Here is a 23163-nt window from a genome sequence, read left to right as displayed (position 1 = left end):
AGCAAAAGCCACACACACAAGGAAAGCAAAACAACATTTTCTCCTTCACGACTTTCCATGGGCAGGCAGGTTTTCAGCCATCCTCTGGAAGGTGGGGCCACATCATCTGTTTAACAGTTACTTGGAAAGACAAAAGCCATCACTCCAGACATCCCCTCTTCCTTCTTCCCCCAGCTTTATATGCTAAGCATGACGCCATATGCTATGGAATATCCCTTTGGTCAGTTGGGACCAGCTGTCCCAGCTGTGTCACCTCCCAGCTTCTTGCACAACTCCAGCCTCCTCACTGGCAGGGTGGGGTGAGGGGCAAAAAAGGCCTTGATTTTCTGTAAGCCCTGCTCAGCAACCAAAATGTACCTGAATTATCAACACTGTTTCCAGCACAGTCCAAAACACCCTCCCATACCAGCTACTGTGAAGAAAATTGTCCCAGCCAAAACTAGCACAAACCTCATTCTCACTTGTAATAGGCACTGCCAAAAATAATTGTCCAATAAAAGCCTCTGACTACATTCTTACCTCGCAATCAGTCAAGGGCAACTACGTGACACACGTCTGTTAAGTGATTTGTGTTGAACAAATTCCCAGCTTCATGGTTATTTAATTTGTAATTTTGGCAAGGATTTCTAGGACCTTTTCATTTTTGCTACATATGGTAGAACAAATTAAACTCTGGCCCGTTCTGTGATCTGAGAAAGGGATTTCACTTAGATCAGGTGAGTGTTTAGTATACTGTTTTCTGACTATTCTGTGCATGCCTGTGCTTTGTTTCAAGGTTGATTGAATGCTGCTTTTTTTTTTTTTTTTGTAATGGTGCATTTCTTCCCATTTGACAACAGCTTTGACCTTGAACATCTGTGCAACATAGAGAAAGTAACTGAATGTTGTAACATGGAAGATATGCATGTGATTGCAGGTAAAAGCATCACTGTGAAAGCCTTAACAGGAAGCATGCTATTGACTCATCTTGGCCTGGGATGGAAAGTGCTCTGAGCCTCATTAAAGTGTAATTAGCATTTTCATCTCAAAAGGAGGGTGGATCCAATTCTGATATACTTAGCATGCTTATTAGCAGCTTACACTGAAAAAAACAGCCATAAGTAACTCAGCAATATGTCTGTGCCATGCAGTTGGTGGCATTGTAAATTTTTGTTCAAAGGATAAAATGCTGAAAAAGAAGATAACTTCCTCAAAATGTTTGACTCTGAACTGTATTACAGTGGAAGTACCAATGTAAAAGTGTTATGGTCTTATGGGCTGCGAATCTGGCGACGAGGATTTCTTAGTTGCACAATAAGTGACAGGGCCTATGACAAGTAAAGCACCTGTACATTATTCTTAAGTAAGGTTACCCAATAGACCATGAACAGGTGGGTCCCTAGGATCACTGCTATGTACTCTTCTACCCATGTATAAATGTGGCAAATATACAACTTCTAAGGTAAATAAACTTTTTTTTTCTGTCACACTGGAATATGTAGTCTGTTTCCACAGATTACAGTCAGAATGGCATTTTGAAATGCTTCAGCATCCTCAGCAGCTTTGTTTGTGGTAATTAGCTGGTTTTGCACAGTTGTGCTTTACAACAGAGACCTTCAGTCTGTTTAGATTTGCCTTCTCTTTCTGCCTTTCCCCTAGGGACCTTGTAGGTGATTTGAAATTAATGTTGAACTTCTTAGTAAAGTTAAAATGTCTTAGAATAAGCAAGTTATTTGTTTACAAAGAAGGGAGATAGATTTTCTTACATTTTTAAATATAGATTTGACTACCAATAATTTTATATTTGGTGATTTAGTGGTATGATCCATTTGTATGAGGAATTATATGTCTGACTGTTAAATACTGGAAAGTATGAAAAAAATAGATAAAATATGTAGCAGCACAGAGAATGATTGCATGAAAAGAGATAACTGCTAGCTGATGATAGGCTTTTTTCTCAGTATTATTTTAGAGCCAAAATCTTCTTTGACCTCCTTTCAGAATGCAAATTGCCCACATCAAACCTGTTTAGGTATTGCCAGTTTCTCTAAGTTTTCTAGGATATCACCAGCAACTGATTTCCCCCCTCTCCTTTCCCATGGAGAAAAGGCTGTCCAGGTCCAAACTTGCCTAGAGGCAGGGTGTATGCTCTGTCAGTAGTAACAAAACCATTATCTTCTTGGCATAAATAGTTACAAATAGACAGTGATTTGCTTGTATTTGTTTTAAAAATGTGGACTCCCAACACAAGAAACTGCAGTAGGTTTTGGGTAATGTAGCAATAGCCACACCATGGGAGACAGTGTTATCCTGGCTCTGGCTATTCACAGTAGCAGATAACTAGTAGAGAGTAAATACATTTGCATATCTATTCATACAAATAGATTAAGAGATAGTAATGTATTTTTAGATGTTTATATATGTGTAATACAGTATATGTGAATAATACAAATGGTAATATTCCGTGTATTTTGTTGATATTTAATTTCATCAATAGATTTCTGTTGTCTGTACTTCATTCTTTTAATGAAAGGTTGCATCTGTATCACAGTCTTTAATATTCACAGTGAGCTTTTTTTTCTGTCACCTGGCACTTTGAATCTAGCAGTTTTGTCATATTGAAAAAATTCTGGGTTCCAGTAAAATTATGCATGATGCCCAGTAATTACAGGGTGTTTATGTCTTAGTTAACTATGGGCACTGGAGTTTTTGGTTAACAGTTAAAGCAGATGTTCCTGGTTTGTGATTTTGTCTTTCCATTTTTATGTTGAGATATTGAAATAAGTGTATCAAGTCCATACATTAATTTTAATAATGTCAGTTCCTGCTCTTTCAGCAGCTGATGTTCCTGCTTGAGATCATCTACATATGTGATAGGTCAGGCCATAAAGGGAAATCAGTTTCTGCTCCCGTTCAGAATTCTAGAAGTGAAAAGGTGCCGAGAGGAGGCTCCTGTGCAGATCCAGTGAGGGGGTACTATGTGGAGAGGCACTTCAGGCAGGCAAAACTGTGTTCGTTTGGCCTGTGTTGTGCTTACACTTAGGAGGCATTTATTTTTGTGACATGAGACATGACTTCCAGATGAAAATCTGTTGTTGCAGTCATGTGTGGAACTCTAAGCCTGAGGACTGTGCGCACATGTGTGAAGCAGCATGTGGCACCACTGGGATGCAAAGATTAGAGTCACAAAAAAGAAAAGTAAGACAAAATATTTTGTAAAAGAGGTTTTTTTGGGGGTGGGTTGGGTGCAATTGTATGACAGAAGCTGTTGCTTAAGATTCTCCTGTGAACTGAGATACCCTGATTAATTCTTGATGCTTTTGTGCTCACTTCAGAGAGATGAAGTGCAATCCATTAGCAAGGTGCTTGGGTCAGCCCGAGTGATGCTCAAAGCCAGAGCAAAACAAGGGGCAGCTGAGGAAAGAAACCAGACAAATGGATTAGTTTAAAATGTGTTGTGCTGCCCAGCAAGACTTAAAATTGTTAACCGTGCATATGAATATTTATATATGAGCCAGAAAACAACCAGCTAATCTCCTACTTTCCTCTTTTTAATGAGAGCCTGAACTGTTCACAGCAGTATTTTAGAAATTTGCTATTACTAACATCTTCCTCTACCCAGTCAGAGTTTTATCTCTTGCTTTAAAAGCAAAAATCTGTAAACAGTCCAAGTCACATTTCCAAATTGAAAAAAAAACGAAAACCAAGAAGCTGTATCTAAGTATTAGAAAGTTTAATGGGCTTAGATTTAAGATCGTGACTGAAATTAATATCACTTCAAAAACCCAGTCTTGGGCTGAAATGAAGTTTTAGGAGGTTGTAAAAACTGTTGTAAAAAAAAAGAAATTTTGAAATTATTTTTAAATATTTTAATTACTAATTTCATACAGAATTTTTTTTATTATGTGGTGGGACAGGTGCATGTAGCATTCCTCCCAAAGCACGTTTATGAACATGTCATAATCTGAAATTTTGTGGTCTTATTTCTCCTTTGTCTTCCTCCCAGAATTTATATTGAAGGCTGAATTTAATTTTCAATTATATCCTTGTAAGTGATCTTGGTAAAACCGAATTCTTGGGAAATTTACAAACACAGACTGATTCTTCTTGATATTCGAATGGAATAGTTACAGGAACTTATTTTTCTGCTATCACATCTTTGCAAAGATACTTGATGACTGCTTGCAGGATGTAGTGTAGGATACAAGAGATGAGATACTGGTGGTACAGGACATCTGATAATAAGGAGAGGCATTTCAGTGTGGTCTTCATAAGACAACCCAAAAACCTTGTGCCTGTCCAGGTGGAGTCTTGGGAGGAGTTGTGTTGCTATTTTGTTGACTGGAAGAAAGCACAGTTTAAGAATTTTAATGAGAGGTCTCTGAATATCTTGTTTTCACTTTGTTCAAGGGCCAGAACTGTGTACGTATAAGTTTAGAAAACTCAGTCACGGAGATCAAAAATCCTCTTTACAGACATTAAATAATTCCTGCTGAGAAGTGTAATTCTAGAAGGTGAATGCTACTTTCTTTGAAATAATCCAATTTGAAGATTAAGGAAATTGAATCTGATTTCCTTGATGCACAAAAATATGTATAGATATTTGAATACATATGTCTTTGGTTACTTCTTTCCTCTGCTCTGCAGTGCTGTGGCCTCACCTCGAGTCCTGTGTGCAGTTTTGGGGACCACAATATAAAAAAGATATTAAGACTTTAGAGAGCGTCCAAAGGAGGGCCACAAATTTGGTGAAGGGCCTTGAGGGGAAGCTGTGTGAGGAGCAGCTGAGGTCCCCTGGTTTGTTCAGCCTGGAGAGGAGGAGGCTGAGGGGAGACCTCACTGCAGTTACAGCTGCCTTGTGAGGGGAAGAGGAGGGGCAGGCACTGATCTCTTCTCTGTGGTGACAGTGACAGGACCTGAGGGAATGGCCTGAAGTTGTGTCAGGGCAGGTTTAGGTTGGATATTAAAAGTGGTCACAGCACCAGCCTGGCAGAGCTTAAGAAGCATTTGGACAATACTCTCAGGCACATGACACTTGGAGAGGTCCTATGTAGGGCCAGGAGGTGAAGATCCTTGTGGGTCCCTTCCAACTCAGCATATTCTATGTTTTGTTGTTAACTTTAAAAATGTAAATTAGTGTTGAATCTGTACCAAAAAAAAAATCTTCCCATTTAGCAAGCTTGTAGGGAAAGCATTCTTCAATAAAGATAGTTCCTCTTCATGTAGTTATAACAAAAATCAATTATTCTTAACAATGTGAGTACTTCGTAAACATAAATCGTTAAAACAGAAGTATGCAGACGCTCTTTAATGACACATTTCAAAAGTGATTTTGCCATAACTTTTCTGTTCTGTTCTTTTGTTGTATGCATAGTCATGCAAGTTGAATAGGAACTTCAATGAAGAATTCTGTATTTGATTTATGTACTGTTATTTAGTGCAACATTTTTTGTTCTATTTGTACTGTGCTTTTCAGGATAAATTACCGTGAAATTCCTGAACCTAGCAATCATGATTAAATGTATTTATTTGTTTTTCAAAAAAAATTGTTTAGACTGCACTCTTTTTCTCAGTTTAGCCCATTCAGTGTATGAGCAGTACTTTGCAGAGCATGGATGCTCTAAATTTTCAGTTGGAGAGTGAGAATCTTGTTGTAACTCAAGTGAAGGAGATAATGTGCCAGAGAGAAAAATGAATCATGTAAAAAGCCTGGAGAGTTGTAGTCAAGAAACAGATTTTGAAAACGAATCTTGAATTTCAGATTGTTGAAAGAAAAGAAGAGTTCCAGGGTTCACTTTTAGTCCAAGTGATGGACAATTTTTTTAGTCCAAGTGATGGACAATGAAGGCTACATGCTTTTAGCAGGGAGTCTCTCAGCTGTGATCCCCGTTCATAATTTCTAACCACAAAATAGGAATTAATTTCATGGGTCCATAAGTTCTATTATTTTGAGGTCAAAGCAGAGCTCCTCTGAATGATGTACCCAGAATATCCAAAGTGTATTTTCTATGGATATAAATGCAGACATTCAAAACTGTATATATTTAATGTTGTTGAGAAAGGATAAGCAATTATGAATTTATTACCAAAGCTACAGGGGATAATATACCACAGAAGTAATAGTTGAATCATATGATACTTCAGGTCAGAAAGGATCATCTACTACACGTCGCTGTTCAAAGTGGGGCCACCCTCAAGGACAAAATGTAATAAATGAATGCATAACTTAAATAATTTATTTTTTCTAAATTTTTCTTTAAAAAAAAGATGAGACTGACAAACCTGAAGGTGGTTAAGTTCCGAGAATTAGTTTCTACGATAGAATAAAACGGAAAATGCTGTGTGGTCAGGGAGCTCAGTGGTGCTCATTTTGATGACAAGTGTCCATTGTGCTACTTAGTGCTAGTGAAGACAAAGGAGAGAGAGTTCAGGGTATTAATATTTAAAATACAAAAAAAATGATGGCACTGAGGGATGGAATAAAAACATAAGCCACGTACAATCTGGAGGAAGAGAGATACGTAGGTATATGAAACAACAAGTAGTTTTAAAACTATTTTTTCATACGGGTGTGCTCACTGGGATTGAGATCAAAGTGGCTTTTTAAATACAAAAATGACAAATAAAAGTGGGGTTTTTTATGTTTGCTGATAAATTACCTAAGGTTTCTTTTGGGTCATTTTTGCCACTGCAAAGCTGTTCTGTGCTACAAAGTATTGGGGAAATACTAATTTCTGGACTAGACATGCATTAACAGAGGAGGAAATTTAGCCTTTGGTAGCTGTCAGCTTCTGTATTTTTCTGTAGTTATATTGAATACAGGTTGAGGAGAGATGGGTTGAAAGCCTCTTGTGGACATGTATGCATATATGTGTTTGCATGATGCATGAATTGCAAATAAAGCTACAGAAGTGAAAGCTCTGCTTTGGGTTTTGACCCCCTGTTTCTCCAAGTAGGTTATCTAACAGACTTACACATGATACCTAGTTCAACTCCTTCTAGGTAAAAATCAGTCTTGTTGACATGAGTGTTTCACGTGAGTGTTTGAACGTACATTCTCAAAAGCTGTGAAAAATATTTTCTTGATTCTCTTAAGATACAAGCATTTACTAAGGGGATGAGCCCTGTTTCTGAAATATCTTACCTTTTTAGTGTAAATGAAGCTGAATCAATTGCCAGGGAAGTGTAAATACTGAACAAATTTTTGAACCCCTGCTCCACTCCCTCATTTGGATTGCTAGAAAAAATCCCACAACCAACATGTGCTCTAGAAAGGTCGCTCTTTGACATACACTTTATTAATGTATTTCAGCCTGTGGTGTTGGTTTGTGCATATGTGTTGTTTGCAAGAGTGAGAGGGGATGGAGGAGTAGGTGTTAATTGAACTGCATCTCTGCATGCTTACAATTTGTTGTCCTCCGAACATATCTGTCCAGGATGTCATCTAGTACTGTTGATTTTCCTGAGAGGATTAGTTCTACTTTTTTTTAAAGCAGGAATATGTTCAGTGTGACTAGGAAGTTTTTATTTTTGTAATGAAACTTTCCTTTTCATACGTAAGTACCAGTTTTCATGAGGAACACTGATTTTCATTTCACTCAAAATGGTTTTTCTAAAAAACCTCAAAATAAACGGAAATTAAATGCTAGCATTAAGTTCTTACAGAACCTTTTAAAAACTTTTACTCATGTAATTCTCAAGACTATTGTGGTGGTTTATTTCTTGAACTGTCTTCCAGTGTACAGTTGGTAGCCAAACTGAAGAAAATAGAGGAAGAGAATCTCTGTGCATTCACAATCACAGTAAAGATTAGGTAGGAGCTGAATGACATAACTTTTTTTCATCTTTTAATTTTGTTTTCCAGAATGACAAATCCCCAGGGCGTTCCACAAGTCGATCAAGTAATATTTCAAAGGTATGTGAAATCTGTTTCCTTTTTCTAGGATTTAAAGAAAACTAGGTTATTAAATACAATACAGTACTTAAATCCATTATATTCCTTATATAGTATTTTATTTACAAAACCCAGATATTAAAGTTTTGCTGCAGAACATTATGGTTACCCTGTAAACTCCGTCATAAATACACAATTAGTCATTACTGTAAAATGTGTAATAATAATTAGCAAACAACACATGCACTTTTTTCACCTGCTTTCCCCAAGTGTTTAATGTTACCTTAACACTTTGGCTTAAGATAGAATTACTACTTCATTTTTCTCCTCCTGCCCTACCCAAATAATAACAGCTGTAATGTGTAGAGCTATGAATCTGTCTTCATTTCAAACTGAATTCTGAATTCCTTTTACAGGGATATATGGTTCCCTGAAGCCAGAACTTTACATCTAGATGCTTTTTGGTTTCTAGGAAACAGAGAAAGGAAACATTAGGAAAGGCAAAATATGATTTGTACTGGAGTTCTCTTGGCTTAACCCCATTTTTTTCTGTATTTTTGGTTCAGATGTGGCTGAAATCTATGCCAAAAAGCCAGTATATACAGGAGGTAAAAGATAAAAACTCAACAATTTTTTGAATCCAAGCCTAAACATCTGCCATGCATTATGCTTGATTATAAATATTAAACATTTTGCATTCAGGGTAAGCACAGTATCCTTAAACCTCTTCCCTACAATATTTTTTTCTGTGGGGTACCCAGTGTAAAACCTTTTTCTTCTCAGAGCCATAAAACAAAAAAAAGACAACAAACCCCAACTATGATTTTAATTTAAAATACTAGTTCTATGGTAAGTTCTGCTGTCTTACATAAAGAAGGGAAAAAGGAAGACAGGGAAAAACATGTAGAATATATCCAGCCTGCTGTAGGATATGGCTGAAACTCTCCCAGATTTACTGCCTATCTTTAAAAATTATATAGTTATAGACTTACAAACTTGATCACTGGGAATTGTAGTAATTACTTTAATTAAGAGTTTTAAATGCATGTCTCTAGCTATAGTTACTGTAAATCTATTATGACTTAGTATGACTTTTTCTGCTTTTTTGAAATACAGGTTCATGGGTTGCACTGTGACCAAGCATAAATGTATTCACTGACATGAGAAACATGCCAGTGCCTAACATTTATTTTGAAGTGATTTCTGCACAAATCAGTATAGTTGCTTATTAGAAAGTGATATTTGCACTGGTTTTAGTTGCAAGCTAAAAGAACAGGTTTTCAGTCCTGCACTTGATCTTTTTCTGATTTATAGCATCATTCATTGTTTTGGATCAATTTTTCTATGAGAAGCTACCTGTCAATGAAGTTTTTCAAATGCTGAAAGACATTTGATTAGCATTCCAGTTTCATTTGCTGTCTGACTCAAAATGCTTTTTTGATAAAGCAGGTTTTTATAGGTGTGTGTGTACATAGAAAAGCAAACACCTGACTTTGCAGGTTAATATTGCATGGCAGAAAGTGATAGTAAAATACTGCTCCTCAGAACAAGATTGAAAGCTTCTAGGCCGGATAAACTACATGCCAAAGGCAAGAGCTGTGTTCTGTGCAGTGTCAGATCTTGCATACAATAAAAATTTCAATGGGCAGAAAAATTAGATAGTCTTTATGTAAAACTATAAATTAGTGTCATCAAAACATTGTCTTTCACTGTTTTCCTTTGCCTGTATGTGTAAGTTAAAAGGGTCAAATAGAATTATATTTTAAGAATTACTGTGTGTTGTGTATTCCACCCTTGGCTGGATGGAGCTCCTGCCCCAGAGCAGAGTAGCTACCACTGGATTTTGTATATTTCATTTGTGAAATGAAATATAGCATAGATTCTGTAAATACAGATTCATATTTCATAATGCTCTTAAGTTGTTTATTCGGAGATGACACCTGACATTTGCAGTGTATGCTTGGGCAATTTTGCATGCTAGGTACATTAACTCTGAATTTTGTGGTATTACAGATTAAACTGAATTGCTGAACATTGAATATGTCTTAGTTATAATGAGAAGGAGTGGTTTTGATTTGTTATTTTCCAGATATTAGTTAGTATATACCTATCCAATCCAGAGATTTTAAAATCAAACATTCCCTAGAGGAGTGGATGTGGGGGGGAGAAGTGGGGGGAATCAACACTTCGATTTTACCATTCATTTTTGCTGTCTGTTGAGAGTACAGGAGTTTAGCATGTTGCAAGGACTTTTCTTATTGCATATATATATATATATATAATTTTCTGGCAAGAATTTCAGTAATAGACTATTTAAGGCAAATGAAAGAACAAAACTTAAAATATTTGACTGACAGCTGTGGCTGTCTTCAGTGAAAAGCCACCTGGGAATTCATTCATTCATTCACCTCAGCCTTTCATTTATTTATATCAAGAAAACTGCCCTGGAACTCCAAAAACAACTGCTTCTGTTAGTTTTCCAATCAGAGACAATTAGGAAAATGTATCAGTGTCTGTTTTTGCTGCACTTCTGGTAATAACCTAGATTTTTCCTGTGCAATCAATAAATCAAGAAACAATCTTTTTGCATTCTTCCCTGCTAGCATTAGATTATTAAATCATATTTTGGATTGATCAGTATTTCACATTACTTTGTATGGAAAAAGTGTAGCCCTAGTTAGTAGTTACAGCTTTCAAAACCTATCTACATAAAGAAACTTACACATAAATAAAATATAAAGTATTTGGAAATGTGAGTTATGAACCAGCTTTGATGATTTTAAATTATTACTATTTTTTTAAGCATTAGACTTTTTTCCCCACCTATTTCCTATGTTGCTGGTAGCAGAAGGAACTTTATTATTCTTTGTAAAAGATAGTATTTTGCAGTGTTCTGGATTTCAGAATTGAAATTGTCCTATCTGCATGTGTTTAAAATCTATGTAAGTGAAAAACTTGACCTTGTCCATTACCTACTTGACATTGCTTAGTTTTCTGTGTGCTGTAGCTTTTTTCATTAAAATTCTTATGTCTTCCTAAACACATGTATAATTTAAGAGGAAAGCTAGTCAGAGAAGGATCTGGTGGATTCATTGTTTTCTGTTGTGGTTAACCAGTGGAACAAATCTCATGTCTGAATTACAGTCTGTAGAGGTTATGCTTTATATGTGTTTCTGAGGCTGCCTGGTTATGTTAAAATGCTTTCTGGAAGAAATGTTTCTAAAACATTGTAATTATCTTTCTGTATGTTAATTATGATTCAAGAGCTCATTAGAGAAGGATGCTCTCTCAGCAGCAAGATTAGAAATTCTCTGATGGGAACCTTGGGCTTATTTTTCAGTGCAGGGAAAATCAGGCTTGGAGCAAATTGCCTGATTTTTTTTTTGCCTCAATTACTTCTCAAAAATCTGGAGCAGGTGTTAGAACACTTTTTATTTACAAGTCTCTGAAGCAGCCATCTAATAAAACTCTGTTGAGTTATATCAGGAAGTGAGGTGCTTGTTTTGGAATATTCTGTGTGATAATGTTCACATTTCTAATTTAGAATATGAATAACAATAGAGGAAAGAAAGAAGGAAAGAATTGTTTTTACTGTATGTTAGCAATTTCTGATTTCTTGTGTCGGGTGGGGCTCCTCTCAGTAAGATACAAACGAAAACCAAAAGGCACCAGGATGCCAAAGTAGTGCTCACTAAAGTTCTAGATGAAAAATTTATTGTTGCCAATGTATTGATTGTTGATTTGAGCCACTCAGTTTGTGACTCTGAAATAAATTTCACAAACTGGGTATCAAATTCTGTAATAAGTAATATAATATTAATCCTTTTGAATTATAAGTTACCATTTAATCTCTTCCATTAAGATTGAATAATCTTTCACATGGGTTTTGATACTCTCAAGTATTTCATCCTCTCTCAGTACAAGGTGACTGTATGAAGAGTCCTGTATGGCAGTGTGGATGGTTTACACAGCTTGAGGCAGAACTATTACCCACTGTAAGTGTGTAATGGGCCAAACATGCCACCATGTCTGAGGCAGTGGCACCAACAGAGAGCACATAATGTCTCCTGTCAGCATTATTGTAAGGAGGAATGATCGGTTTTATGGTGAAAAAAAACATAAAGGAGCTCAAATGTTCTTTTTAAAGAAGTTCTTAACCATGGACTTCGATTGCCAGCACCAGGATTGCAGCATTTCCAAGATCACCTGTTGCATGTCTGAATCCTAAAGACTGGCTGTGTGACCCCTTGTGTTTTGCTGCAGGGAACTACAATGCTACAAGTTGATCCATAGTTTTTACTGTTCTCTGCCAATTTCACATTAATCATAAATGAAATCTCTTCCAGATTGGTAGTTGATTTTTTTTTCAAGGAACCATGTAGCCCCATCCCTTCCAAGTGTAGGTTCTAGATTACTGTAATGAGCAACTGAGAAGAAAACTTAGGGCTTTCAAAAAAGAAAACAAATCAAGCAAAAAAATAAGTCCTTGCTCTTGTAAAGCGTAAAATGTCATCCTTCAAAAGTGCTTTTACAGTAAATAATACCAGGTATACAAAACTGACATTAAAATATGAGTATAAGTGTTATGTTAGTCATCAAATCGTTCTTCTTGCTCATAAACAGAATCATTATTATGAAAGGTGAAGCCTAACCTAGCGCTTAGCTCTCATTTACTGAAAACAGTGCAAAGTAAACAAGTTAGTGAAAAGATTTTGTTCATCAAAACAGAATTTGAAGGCAAAAATAAAAGGCAGAAAACCAGAAAAACTAGACTTAGATCCATTGCATAGTAACTGTTTCCGTACTTTTTAAATTCCTAGATATGAATGTTTAATTTTTATGTGTAGAGAATGCTTTGTGGTTTGTCCATACAATTTATTCTTTATTTACAATTAGCTTAACAAAAGGCAGGACAGCAGAATTTATGTAAGTCTGCCCAAAACTTGAATTTCTGAATAAAATTGCATGAATATATGCTGATAATAAGCACATGGGGGCAACTATTAGAAAATAATTCAATTTCAGTTTACTCTTGGATACGCTTTTTTTTGGACCTGTTATAAACTCATGTTCTACTGAGAGGGAATACATAAAAATGTGTGATTGTATGTATACAAGAATGTGTACAGTTTTATTAAATCACTGTTTTTATCAACAGTGTTTTCTGAGTATACCTGAATGTGTCACATTGATGCATCCAGATAAAACTGCATATATGTGTGGAATGGGTTGTGCCACAATTTTTGTTTTTATACAAGCTTACACAGTGTGTAACGCCTGTATATAATTTTAATTTCTGCTATCACAAAATTCAGTCCTATCCTATGATAGCCAATATCATACAGAAGTAGCTTTGTTTTGTTTTCAGTAAATGGAGGATACAAATTATTACCTATGCTTATTGTGTATAATTATTATAATTATCTCCATAAATGTAAATAATAATGATGATCTGTTACATGTATGCTCCTGGAAGTGTTTGCATGGCATTTAATTTTTCACCATGGCACTCTGAAGCCCATTTCATGTATTTGTCCTAAAAACAATTAAGCAAACTTTATCTCTTCAGAGTTACAAAATTGGGGGTGTTCGTGCAGATTTAGGTTTATTGCACTTCATAATAAATATGGTATCTCCTGTTTTTTGCAGTGATGCATTCTCAGGGTTTCACTTATTTAGTTTTAGTCATTTTAATATTCTTGCTACAACTCTTTTGCCTTGGCACATTTAGGCTTCTCTCTTCCCTTAGGGATGGAATAAATAGACATCAAATACACACCAGAATGGAGTTGTTCAAATATAACTATATAACAAATATAACAATAACTGATATCCTCACGGATGGGAGTTTATCCAGTCTGCCTCCCGTGCAGTCCACCAGTCCAAAGGAAGAATATGGTGGGTGTGTGCACTCACATGCATATGCACTTGTGAGAGCATGGCAGGAGCATCATCTGAGTGGAAGCTGTGCAGTATATAGGAATGTTTTGAGGGTTGCAGTCTTGCAGATAGAGAGACATGTGAAAACAGATGTCTGCTTTGGAATAGAAATTCTGAATGGCTCTCTGAGTACTGACTACCTCAGAAATAAAGGGCTGCAAAATCCAGTAACAAAGAAAATACATGTTTTGTGCTTCACCTTTCCTATAGGCTAAATTTCCTTTGAGTTCCCTCCAGACAGTCAAAAGTTGCTGGTCTTATGGCTCTGCACCTTTTGCATAAAATCTGGTACATCCTTTGTTCCAACTGCCTACATTTTTTTTAAGAAGTATGAAACATTTTTATTAAGAAAGTGGTAATGACTAGAATGATGCATCCTTGAAGAGACTCATGAATGAAAAATATTGTGTTGCTACGATACAAAGAGTTTTGCATACTATAATCCATCTGATAATTCAGAGTTTAGCTAGCAGTGCTTCTATGCCTGTAGAAAAAGTGGATTTTTTAGTTGAATCTGTACCTTGAAAATAAAGATTAACATAGATTAGTAAGGCAGGAGAAAACAACTTAAGCAAGCTGATTGAATATACAAGTTAAAGTCATAATTACTCATTTGCTTCATTTTTTAAATGGTAGTATAGATTTGCCATTTGCAATTTTGATTTTAGATTTCAAACCACTTTATAGCGTGATCACACTGACTTTCAAAGGTGCTGAATGGTACTGCTTGGCAGAATCCTAAGGATATTTCTGTTCCTTCCTTGTGAGTTACTTTTCCCTTTATTCCTTCTCTTCAGAGGCAGGTGAAAGGAGGGGAAGGAGGAGAGAAAGAAAAGGTTTGGAGAAGAAATGTGCAAGGAATAATTTACGAAAAAAAGAAAATCTGTGAAAGATAATTTAACAGAAATTCATTTGCCAATTAATGTAACAGTTGCTGTAAAGGCATCAATCAGATTTAAATAACTTTGAAATCTGAGCACAAAGCAGGAACTCCATCATGAAGAAACAAATAAAGAAAAGAAAAAAACCAAAAAACCAAACAAACCAAAACCCAGAAATCCCCTTCCCCAAACCCATGCACATAAATTTCAGTTGCCATTGAGACCGAGCTTGTAAAATAACACCCGGCTTGGGCCACCTTCACCATCTTTTTGAACTTTTTAGACCTGAGGAAATGTCCACAAAAAAAGTTCATAGAGGTGTATTTTTCCACAAAATGTTGCATTGTTTACAAAGGAGAAATTTTCAAATTAAAATACACAGACTGGGTCTCCTGCTGAGCCTATTGCTATACAAACTGCTCTAATCTTCTAAGGTGTCTATTCCTTTGTGTGCTGTTTTTCAAATAGGATAGAGTTTCAGCTTTTTAACTATAATGGCTGGTGGGATCTGGAGTATTCTATGATGCATCACTGCTATTAGAGCAAACTCAGCAGGAGAATAAAAGCATTAGACATATTCCCTGTCTGCCCTATCACCCATCAGTTGGCTGCAGCTTTCTAGTTCAGCACTGTTGTAAGTTGACCAGCTTTTGGAAATGCCTCTATTCAGAACAGAGACAGGAGAGGATTCACTAGCCTTTCTGGTGGTATCTGAGAGGCCATTTTATATAAGCTGTCCATTACATCATCTGGTTTGTTAATTTAAAGCTTCACTCCCTTCCTATGGGAATCTTTGCACTTCTGGAGTCTGTTTTTACTTAGCTTTTCAGTTAGGCCAAAGTAGAGCCCTTCTCTGTCCTTAGGCAGAGCACAACGTTTCTCATGTTCCTGCACTAGTTTCAACAGGTTAAGCAATACATGGTCTGTAGGGACTCCCTTTTTTTTCTTTTTTTAAATTATTATCTGGAAACTTCTATCAGATCCTGAACACCTAAGTAAAGGCAGTCTTGATGTGAAATTCTTACTGTTTTTACCGGTTGAACTTAATTTTGTCCCCCATATCTGTCTTTGCTGGTCTTTTAACACAGACACATGTGTGTGACTGAAGGCCCCTTGTGTTGGGTAAGTGATTATCATCTCGCTTATCCTGAAAACTCTGTATTTACCAGTATTCTGTTTGAAAAGCACACTATCAACATACCAAAAATAATTATGGATGAGTGCCTGTCATGTCTGTTAATTGAATTTCATATCCTTGACAAGAGAGTTCATCTAAACTGGCCAAGACAGCAGAAGGTGGTGACTGGGGAATCTCTCTCTACTAACAATCTTTTTTGAAATGCCAGACCTAATCAGCTGGAGTTGGCATTATCCCTTAGACCTCTTTCTTGTGTTGATGACATAGAGAAATGAGTTGCCTTGCTCATAAATGAATTGTGAGACAGCTTTATTTTGAATTACCACATTTAATTCTGCTACTGATATAATTCGTTGTGATAGAATTAGTACACAGCTTGTTTAGTTTTCTCATTCCAGTGAGCTGTACAACATACCTGTCTGAAGAAGACATTCATTCAAGGAATACTATTTTTAAAAATTTCGTTATTCTGCCTCTCAGATGGAATTGGAGTCCTCAGCATCAATCTGATCCCTCTATTCACTAAATACAGTATCTCAAAATATTCAGTGTGCTGCATAGCAATATAACAATGGGATAGCAATTATAGCAATAAGATCTGTCCGCTTGAGACTGTTTCCAACATCTGGTGCAAATACATTCCCAAAAGAGCTGGACCGATAAGACGTGAGCAGAATGTATTTAAATTATCATGTTCTGGTTTGTCAGATATGCCTTGAAAATACACAATTCTCTCTGTAAATACACTACCCAAGTAAATGCCCCTTTAGGTATCTTTGCTCTCAGACTGGATTTAAGAGATACAATTATTTAAATTTTTTAAATAATTTTGGGATGTATAGCTTGTAGAAGAGATGGCAAAGAGGGAATATTGCCAAAAGAATTGGGGTAAATTCAGAGGCTGTGCTGGTAGCAGAAAGCAGATACAGTTACTGCTGTCAGAACAGGGTAGGATGAAAATGCAAAGGGGGTTGGGGATAGAGGTCTGGACTAGGCATCCAGCTGAGCTGAAATTTACAGGTTCTTAAAAAGAGCTCATCTAGCTGTGAATTATTATATTCATATGAAATGTGGTAGCAAGGGCAGACCTGATGTTAGGTCTTTCCACTACTGTTTAATTAAAAAGACTGGACCTAGTTACAAAATAAGGGCCTCCATTTCCTGTGAAGTACACAAATCAACATCAGAAAATTAATATCAGAAACACTAACATTTTTGATTTTAGAAATCACTCCATCAGTTCATTTTTGTTTCCACAACATCAAACACTTTTAAGAGTCAGCTAGACAGGGTGTTGGGACATTCTGTCCACACTGTGCTTTTTGCTGAGAAAGGTTGGGCTCGGTCCCATCCAACCCGATACTCTATGATTCTATGATTTTACCATTAAAAGCTAATTTAATGTAGATAAAAATCAAAATTTGTGTCACAAAGTTGTAGAACCAAATGAATTAAATTTGATCACAGGTAAGTATCTGAATTATCTTGTGTATAACTTGTCATGTTGGAGTTTTCATGCTTTGTTTTTGAAGACTTAAGTGGCGCATTGGCTTTTTGCCTGCCAGTTGTCGTGTTTACTGCAATAGGGTTTAGACAAACAAGCAAAAAGCATTCATTTTTGCAAAAGATATTTATGTAAATTGGTTTTGAAGGAAATAAATTTTTCTCTGAGTTATGTGCAACTAAACATAACATCATTATGCCTGTAGATTTGACTGAGCAGGGCTGAAACAGTCCAGACCTCTTGACAGTTGAAAGTGAAATGTAAGATTAAAGTAGTCAAACTGGTAATGTAATTTTTATCTTAAAATAATTAGATTTCCACCTGTCTGCAGTTCCAAATAGTAAGTGTAAAAGCCTTTCAAGGAGTTTGTTTAAATTTTGGCTTTATTTCAGCTCTCTTAAGAGCTGTCTAGCTGGCTTCCTGCTTTAATAGCTGCTGAAAGTTTCTTGAACTTTTGCAGACCTGCTGTATGGTTACTGGGCCAGCTTAGCCAGTCTCCTTATCCCTTCAAAGGGTACTGCTTGTAGGAAGGTGATATAAAAATTCCTTTTGCCACATGGAGGTTACGTGACCACCACTTAGGACCAGGCCAAGCCCCTGTAGTACAGGGATCCAAAAAGAAGCAGTGGTAACAGTCCTGGAGCAGTGAGGGGAAAAAAGAAATGAACTCATCATGAGGGATGAATTCAGGAGTCCACACTCGCCTCTGGGGCTGGATTTCTTTAGCAGTCCTTTGCCTGAGGTTTAGTCTGGGGAGATGTTTTTTCACACAGCAGCAGCATGTAACCCAATAACATTAGTTACTGGCGCTGATGTCTGCATCTTTCCTCATTAAGTAGCTTAAGATATGCCTAATTACTTAATGCTAATCACAGAGGCTGAAGTGGAAGAAGATTATGTACCCAACCATGCATATAACATATGTTTCTAATATGCATGTAAGAAAAATTCATATTCTGTCACAATACATATAATTGAAATATTGCTTTTGTAGAACAGGAGATACAAAGTACAATTTCTCTTTCTGATACTTGTCCTTTTCTTCCAGCCTGCCACTGCATGTAGACACACTAATGTTCTTCCTTTGACTGGTGAATCCAGACATGGCAAAAACTTAGAACAGGAGGATTGTGTCCAAATGCTTTATCAATTTATTTTCTCTTTTTGGCTTAGTTGTTGTATCTCTGAGCTTCGTTCATGGAACTGAAAGCAAAGAATTAGTAATATTGTTGGTGGTTTTGGTGTATTTTTGCAATATTAATCAACAGGTAAAAATGGTTACTTGAATTCCAAGAGCTAGAAGATTGTTTTCATGCAAAAGCACTCTTCTTAAGTCTCAGCTCATATCCAAATAAAAGCAAAAATGCACATAGTGGTGATTGATGTTTCCAAAAGATGTCTGCATTAAATATAATGGATATTGAGAACCTTGGATAAAAGTGAAGTGTTGGTAGGTACTTGCTATATATTTTTGCTTGTACTACTAATTTGCAAACACCTTTTTAACACCACAAAAGTATCTGTGAAAGTTGAGCGGGAAATAATTTCAATTATCTGACTGAATTTGGTTTGCTCCTACAAAAGATTGGGATGACAGGCTTTACATCTTTGCATGATTTGTACTTTGTACTCTTGCTTAATAGTCATCCTTCCCTTGCATCTGGTGTATGATCTTATGGAATTCTGAGGCTTGTAGTATCTTGTCAGCATTTGGTAGTGGTGCTCCCAATGGGATGGGGTTGCATACTAAAAGCTAATACTCCTGATCAGCTACAGGAAGGTCATGACCTTTAGAATGATTTGTGTTGAACCCACTTCCCACAATACCATGTCTTGTGAGGGATCCTGAAGAATCACAATGCTTTACATTTGGATTCCATACAGTTCTGCTGCCAATAGACAGCAAGGCAGATTGAAATGGTTTGCTGTTGACACCATCAAAATATATTTTCAGTGAAAGTCTTGGGTAATCGAATCTGCAATTTGTAGCAACAACCTTATGAGCAAAATGTCACATACGTGTTTTATATCTGTCATTTTAAAATGTCATACACATGTTTTATATCTCTTCTGCTGCTTGAGAATGTGATCAGCTCTGTAGAGATGCAGCCTGCACTTTGGATTTTTCAGGATCATCTCAGTTTAACTTTTTCAGCTCTTCTAGAAGATCTGATTGCCTTGAAAATCTTTTAAAACACACTCTAATCTTCCTGCTGTCTCATCAGTCCACTTAACCTAGGTTAGCTTTGGGTTCTTCATCACTCAAAGTATCGTAAATGCACTTCACGTGATTTGGAAAGGAATCATCATGGTTGTTTGCACAAAAGAAAACCAGTATTTTTTCCCATCAGACATGTCCAATAGACCCAAATGAAAATTCAAATGTTGAAAGCTGCTTCCTCAAACAGTGACAAAAAGTAGTCATGGGCGAATGAGAGCTCAAACACTTCAGTCGTACTTAGTTCCACAAATAGGTTTCACTTTTGTTCAAGCTTCCTGTATTTTGTGAGCTTCTGTGCATTCAACAGTGCGCTATGAACAGCAGGAACAGTTATTTTAATTTTGTGATCATGTGGCAAAGCAGTAAAATATCTGCAATGTATTTCATGGACAAAGATTCCAAACTGTATAACTTATTTCAACAGGCAAGCAGTCCTACAACAGGAACAGCTCCCAGGAGTCAATCCCGGTTGTCAGTCTGCCCCTCCACTCAGGACATTTGTAGGTATGTGCTGAGAAAAATATACTCTCATCTGGCTGATATTTGTTAGTTGTTTTTATTAAATGTTATGTAGCTCTTGCTTCTGCTTAACTTTATTCATAATTGACATAGACTAGTTTTCTTTTGATCTCTCTTTGTTTTGGTTTTGTTTTTGCTTTTTAGTCTCATGTTTTTCTATTAAAATTCATGTTCTCATTCTCATCCTTTTTTTTTTTTTTTTTTTGTAATCTCTCTTTCCACCCACCTTGTACCATTTCCATCCCTTTCCTTTGCTTACTGCTTTGTCTAGATCTACTGCCTTGCATGATTTGTCAGAAGATGAGCTTGAACATGCAACCCCTGTCATGGTGCTGGCTCCTTCTAATAGGGAGCCTGGTGGTAAGAAGCACATAAAACGAAGGTTTAGGCTGAAAAGAGAGACTGGAGAAAATGGTGAGCACACAGAAAAACAAGGAAAGGGGAGAAACTGTAAATTGCATCCTGAGCCTCCGAGATCCAGCTGGAATGCATCCGATTCATCATCATCTTTGGATGAGAGTCAGTGGGCTCAGGCTAGGAGAAGAGCAAGAGAGAAGGCCAGGATGGCCAGGAGAGGGAGAAGAAACAATAGATCATGCAGTAACCAGGATGGCTCATCAAACAATAATGCTGTTGAGCTTGTCACCTTGGGGACAATGGGAAAAAAGAAACAAGAGGTATCTGACCCTGAGAATCCTACTTTAAATCACCGGCGAAGGATTCCAAGGCTTAAGGAATCTCAGTCTTCAGCATCATCTCAGGAAGCAAGGATTTCCTCAAGAAGATGTGGGAAAAGCAAAGGCAAAAGCTGCCACAGAGATCAGCAGCCTGCACCTTTCCTTAGACACATGAAGGACTCCTTTGCAGAGGCAGGCTCTGGCAGCGATGCTCGGGCAGTCCCAGATAATGGAGCACCTGCTGGGGCAGGGCCCACTGTGCCTCATGCTGCTCAGAAGGCTCCAGTATTGTATGATGACTGGTCTGATGATTTAGAAGTATGCAGGTTAGTCCCTAATAAGGATTTAGCATTCTTAAAAGGAGTTTCTCCCTGCCACAGTCTGAGTGCCTTTCCCTTGACTGCTTTCTGTCCCTATTTCTCAGTAATAAACTGCTAGGCAGGCCACAGGAAATAACACAAAAACCTTTGCTACAGAGAAATTAGCATATCTCAATCTGAAGACATACTTCTCTTACTTAAAAAGAGTAATCCTACAAAGGAAGCAAATGTTTGTCTTTGCTCCATGAAGATGTGCCCACTTTGTCCTCTGGCTGAGTATTGCTGTGTTTTAAATGTCCAGCCAGAGGCAGAGAATGAAGCAGTGTCAGATAGCTCAATACAATGGGATATGGAGCTTTTCATCCTTAAGTGATCAGTTCAAATCCAGCTGTGGTCCCTCTATGCCATTTTTCAATGACTTATATGAAATAAATTTATGGTCTTGATTCAGTGTCCTCCAGAGTTGCCATTACCTCAGGAATCCCGTGGATGGTGCCTGCAGAACACTGTCTCCAGTGCAGCATAATTTGTCCATGACTTCGCAATGCCAAACATCTCGACACTGTGAATGTGTATGAGCTGTTAGTTCAGTCACCCCTCACAAGGACTAGAATAATACAAAAGGATGATTGGGCAGAATAAGCAGTAAAATAAAAGCTTTGAGAAAGAAAAAGCAACACCGAGAGTTCTCTTTAGTTCAGAAGTTCAGACTTCTGACAACCTGATGCCCTTGGTGTGAAGCATGCAACCAGAAGGTAAGGATTTTACCCTGGAAATGAGAGCAAGTTAGACACTTCTGGGCTACCATCCAAATTTGGACTACACAGCCAGGAAGGCTTGAGTTACTTTGTTCAGTGGTAAATGAAAATGCACCATCCCTTAAGTCTAACAGAACTGAAACAAGTATTTCCTTTTTTTCTCTCGCCAAACTTGTGAGCCAGCATTGACTCTCATCTACAAAGTGTCAATCAGGCTTAGTTTCTTCATATGGTAACCCGAAACTTCTCACTTTTCTTTGCTGGGAAGAATTTGCGTGGAAATGTAAACAGAGGATGAGGAAGTTCATGATGCCACATCATGCAATTTCACAATGTGCTTTAACTTAGTAAAACACTGCAAAGATCCTATTTCTGAAAAGAAAAAAGGTAATATGCAGTCCTTCTGTGTTTTCTCACAGCAGGAGATATAAGTCATTACTAATGCAGCTGGTGCTATGCACTCCTTGTACTTACCAAGCAAAAACATACATTTCTATTGTCTGACCATTGTCTGTCATAATAATTTAAGGTTCTTCAAAGTCCAGCTGTGTTTGTGCATGAGCTTGTATATCAGGAACAGGCTTGGGATCTCTCTGCCTTATAGAAATGCAAGGAAACAGCAGCAGTGGTGACCATGTGATTGAAATGTATCTAGAGGGCATGATGCAGACGTGTGCACAGGTAACTACAACAGCTTCAGAGTTGTCTTAGATTTCTGAACTACCCAGTCTGCATGTATTGAAGATCCCCTGTAGTACACGCAGTACATACAGAACAGGTAATTTAATCATTATTAAGAACATGAGCTACCCAAGACCTGAAAAAAAATATTTCAACATGGGTCTTCATATGGGCTTAACTATACTGTAGTAAAAAAAATACGCGAATAAATAAATAAATAAATGTGTGTGTATATATATACACACACATACTATATAAAAAAAAAAAATTCTGTTATTGCCTTATGTAGATTAGTCCTAACTGTTTCTCAAATCACCAAACTTAGAATTTACTTTCAGATGGAAAGTAGATTGCAGTCTTTTGTTTGTCTTCTCAACCCACTGAATTTCATTATAATTTTTCAGGCGCTTTTTGCAAGACTTGGAGTTTGGTTCAAGGATGGACCTTTTGGGTGCCCATGCAGACTTTTCAGCCAGGCTCTTGTTTAGTTGAGAAAGGTTGAAAACTTTTGATAAGTATGTGCCTCTAGGCTCACTATCAGTGGAGGTGTTCTTTTGAGCAAGCAGCATTAAACTCAATGTGGTTGATAATGAGACCTGTTCTGCAAAATTTCTCAAGACAGTCATAATCGCATTTTTCTTCATGTCAGGG

General features: G+C 37.0%; 1 protein-coding gene across 6 annotated transcripts in view; it reads left to right on the top strand.

The window, feature by feature from the left end:
* Positions 1-23163, top strand: part of MARCHF1 (membrane associated ring-CH-type finger 1) — a 154171-nt gene that overhangs the window by 98524 nt on the left and 32484 nt on the right. For 4 of the 6 annotated variants that reach the window (XM_042014845.1, XM_042014848.1, XM_042014847.1 and 1 more), the window contains exons 3-5: positions 7844-7894; positions 19982-20061; positions 20348-21079. In XM_042014845.1, coding sequence (XP_041870779.1) covers positions 7844-7894; positions 19982-20061; positions 20348-21079 — 863 coding nt within the window. The remainder of the gene's footprint in view (positions 1-7843; positions 7895-19981; positions 20062-20347; positions 21080-23163) is intronic. The other 2 variants (XM_042014849.1, XM_042014850.1) reach the window with 1 other exon arrangement.

This window comes from Corvus kubaryi, unplaced genomic scaffold, assembly GCF_017639235.1.
Source record: "Corvus kubaryi isolate FWS band 111438036 unplaced genomic scaffold, C.kubaryi_AGA036_p1.0 split3-131, whole genome shotgun sequence".
Taxonomy (NCBI): Eukaryota; Metazoa; Chordata; class Aves; order Passeriformes; family Corvidae; genus Corvus; species Corvus kubaryi.
The sequence above is the reverse complement of the archived record's forward strand: the minus strand, read 5'-3'. Positions and strand labels throughout refer to the sequence as shown.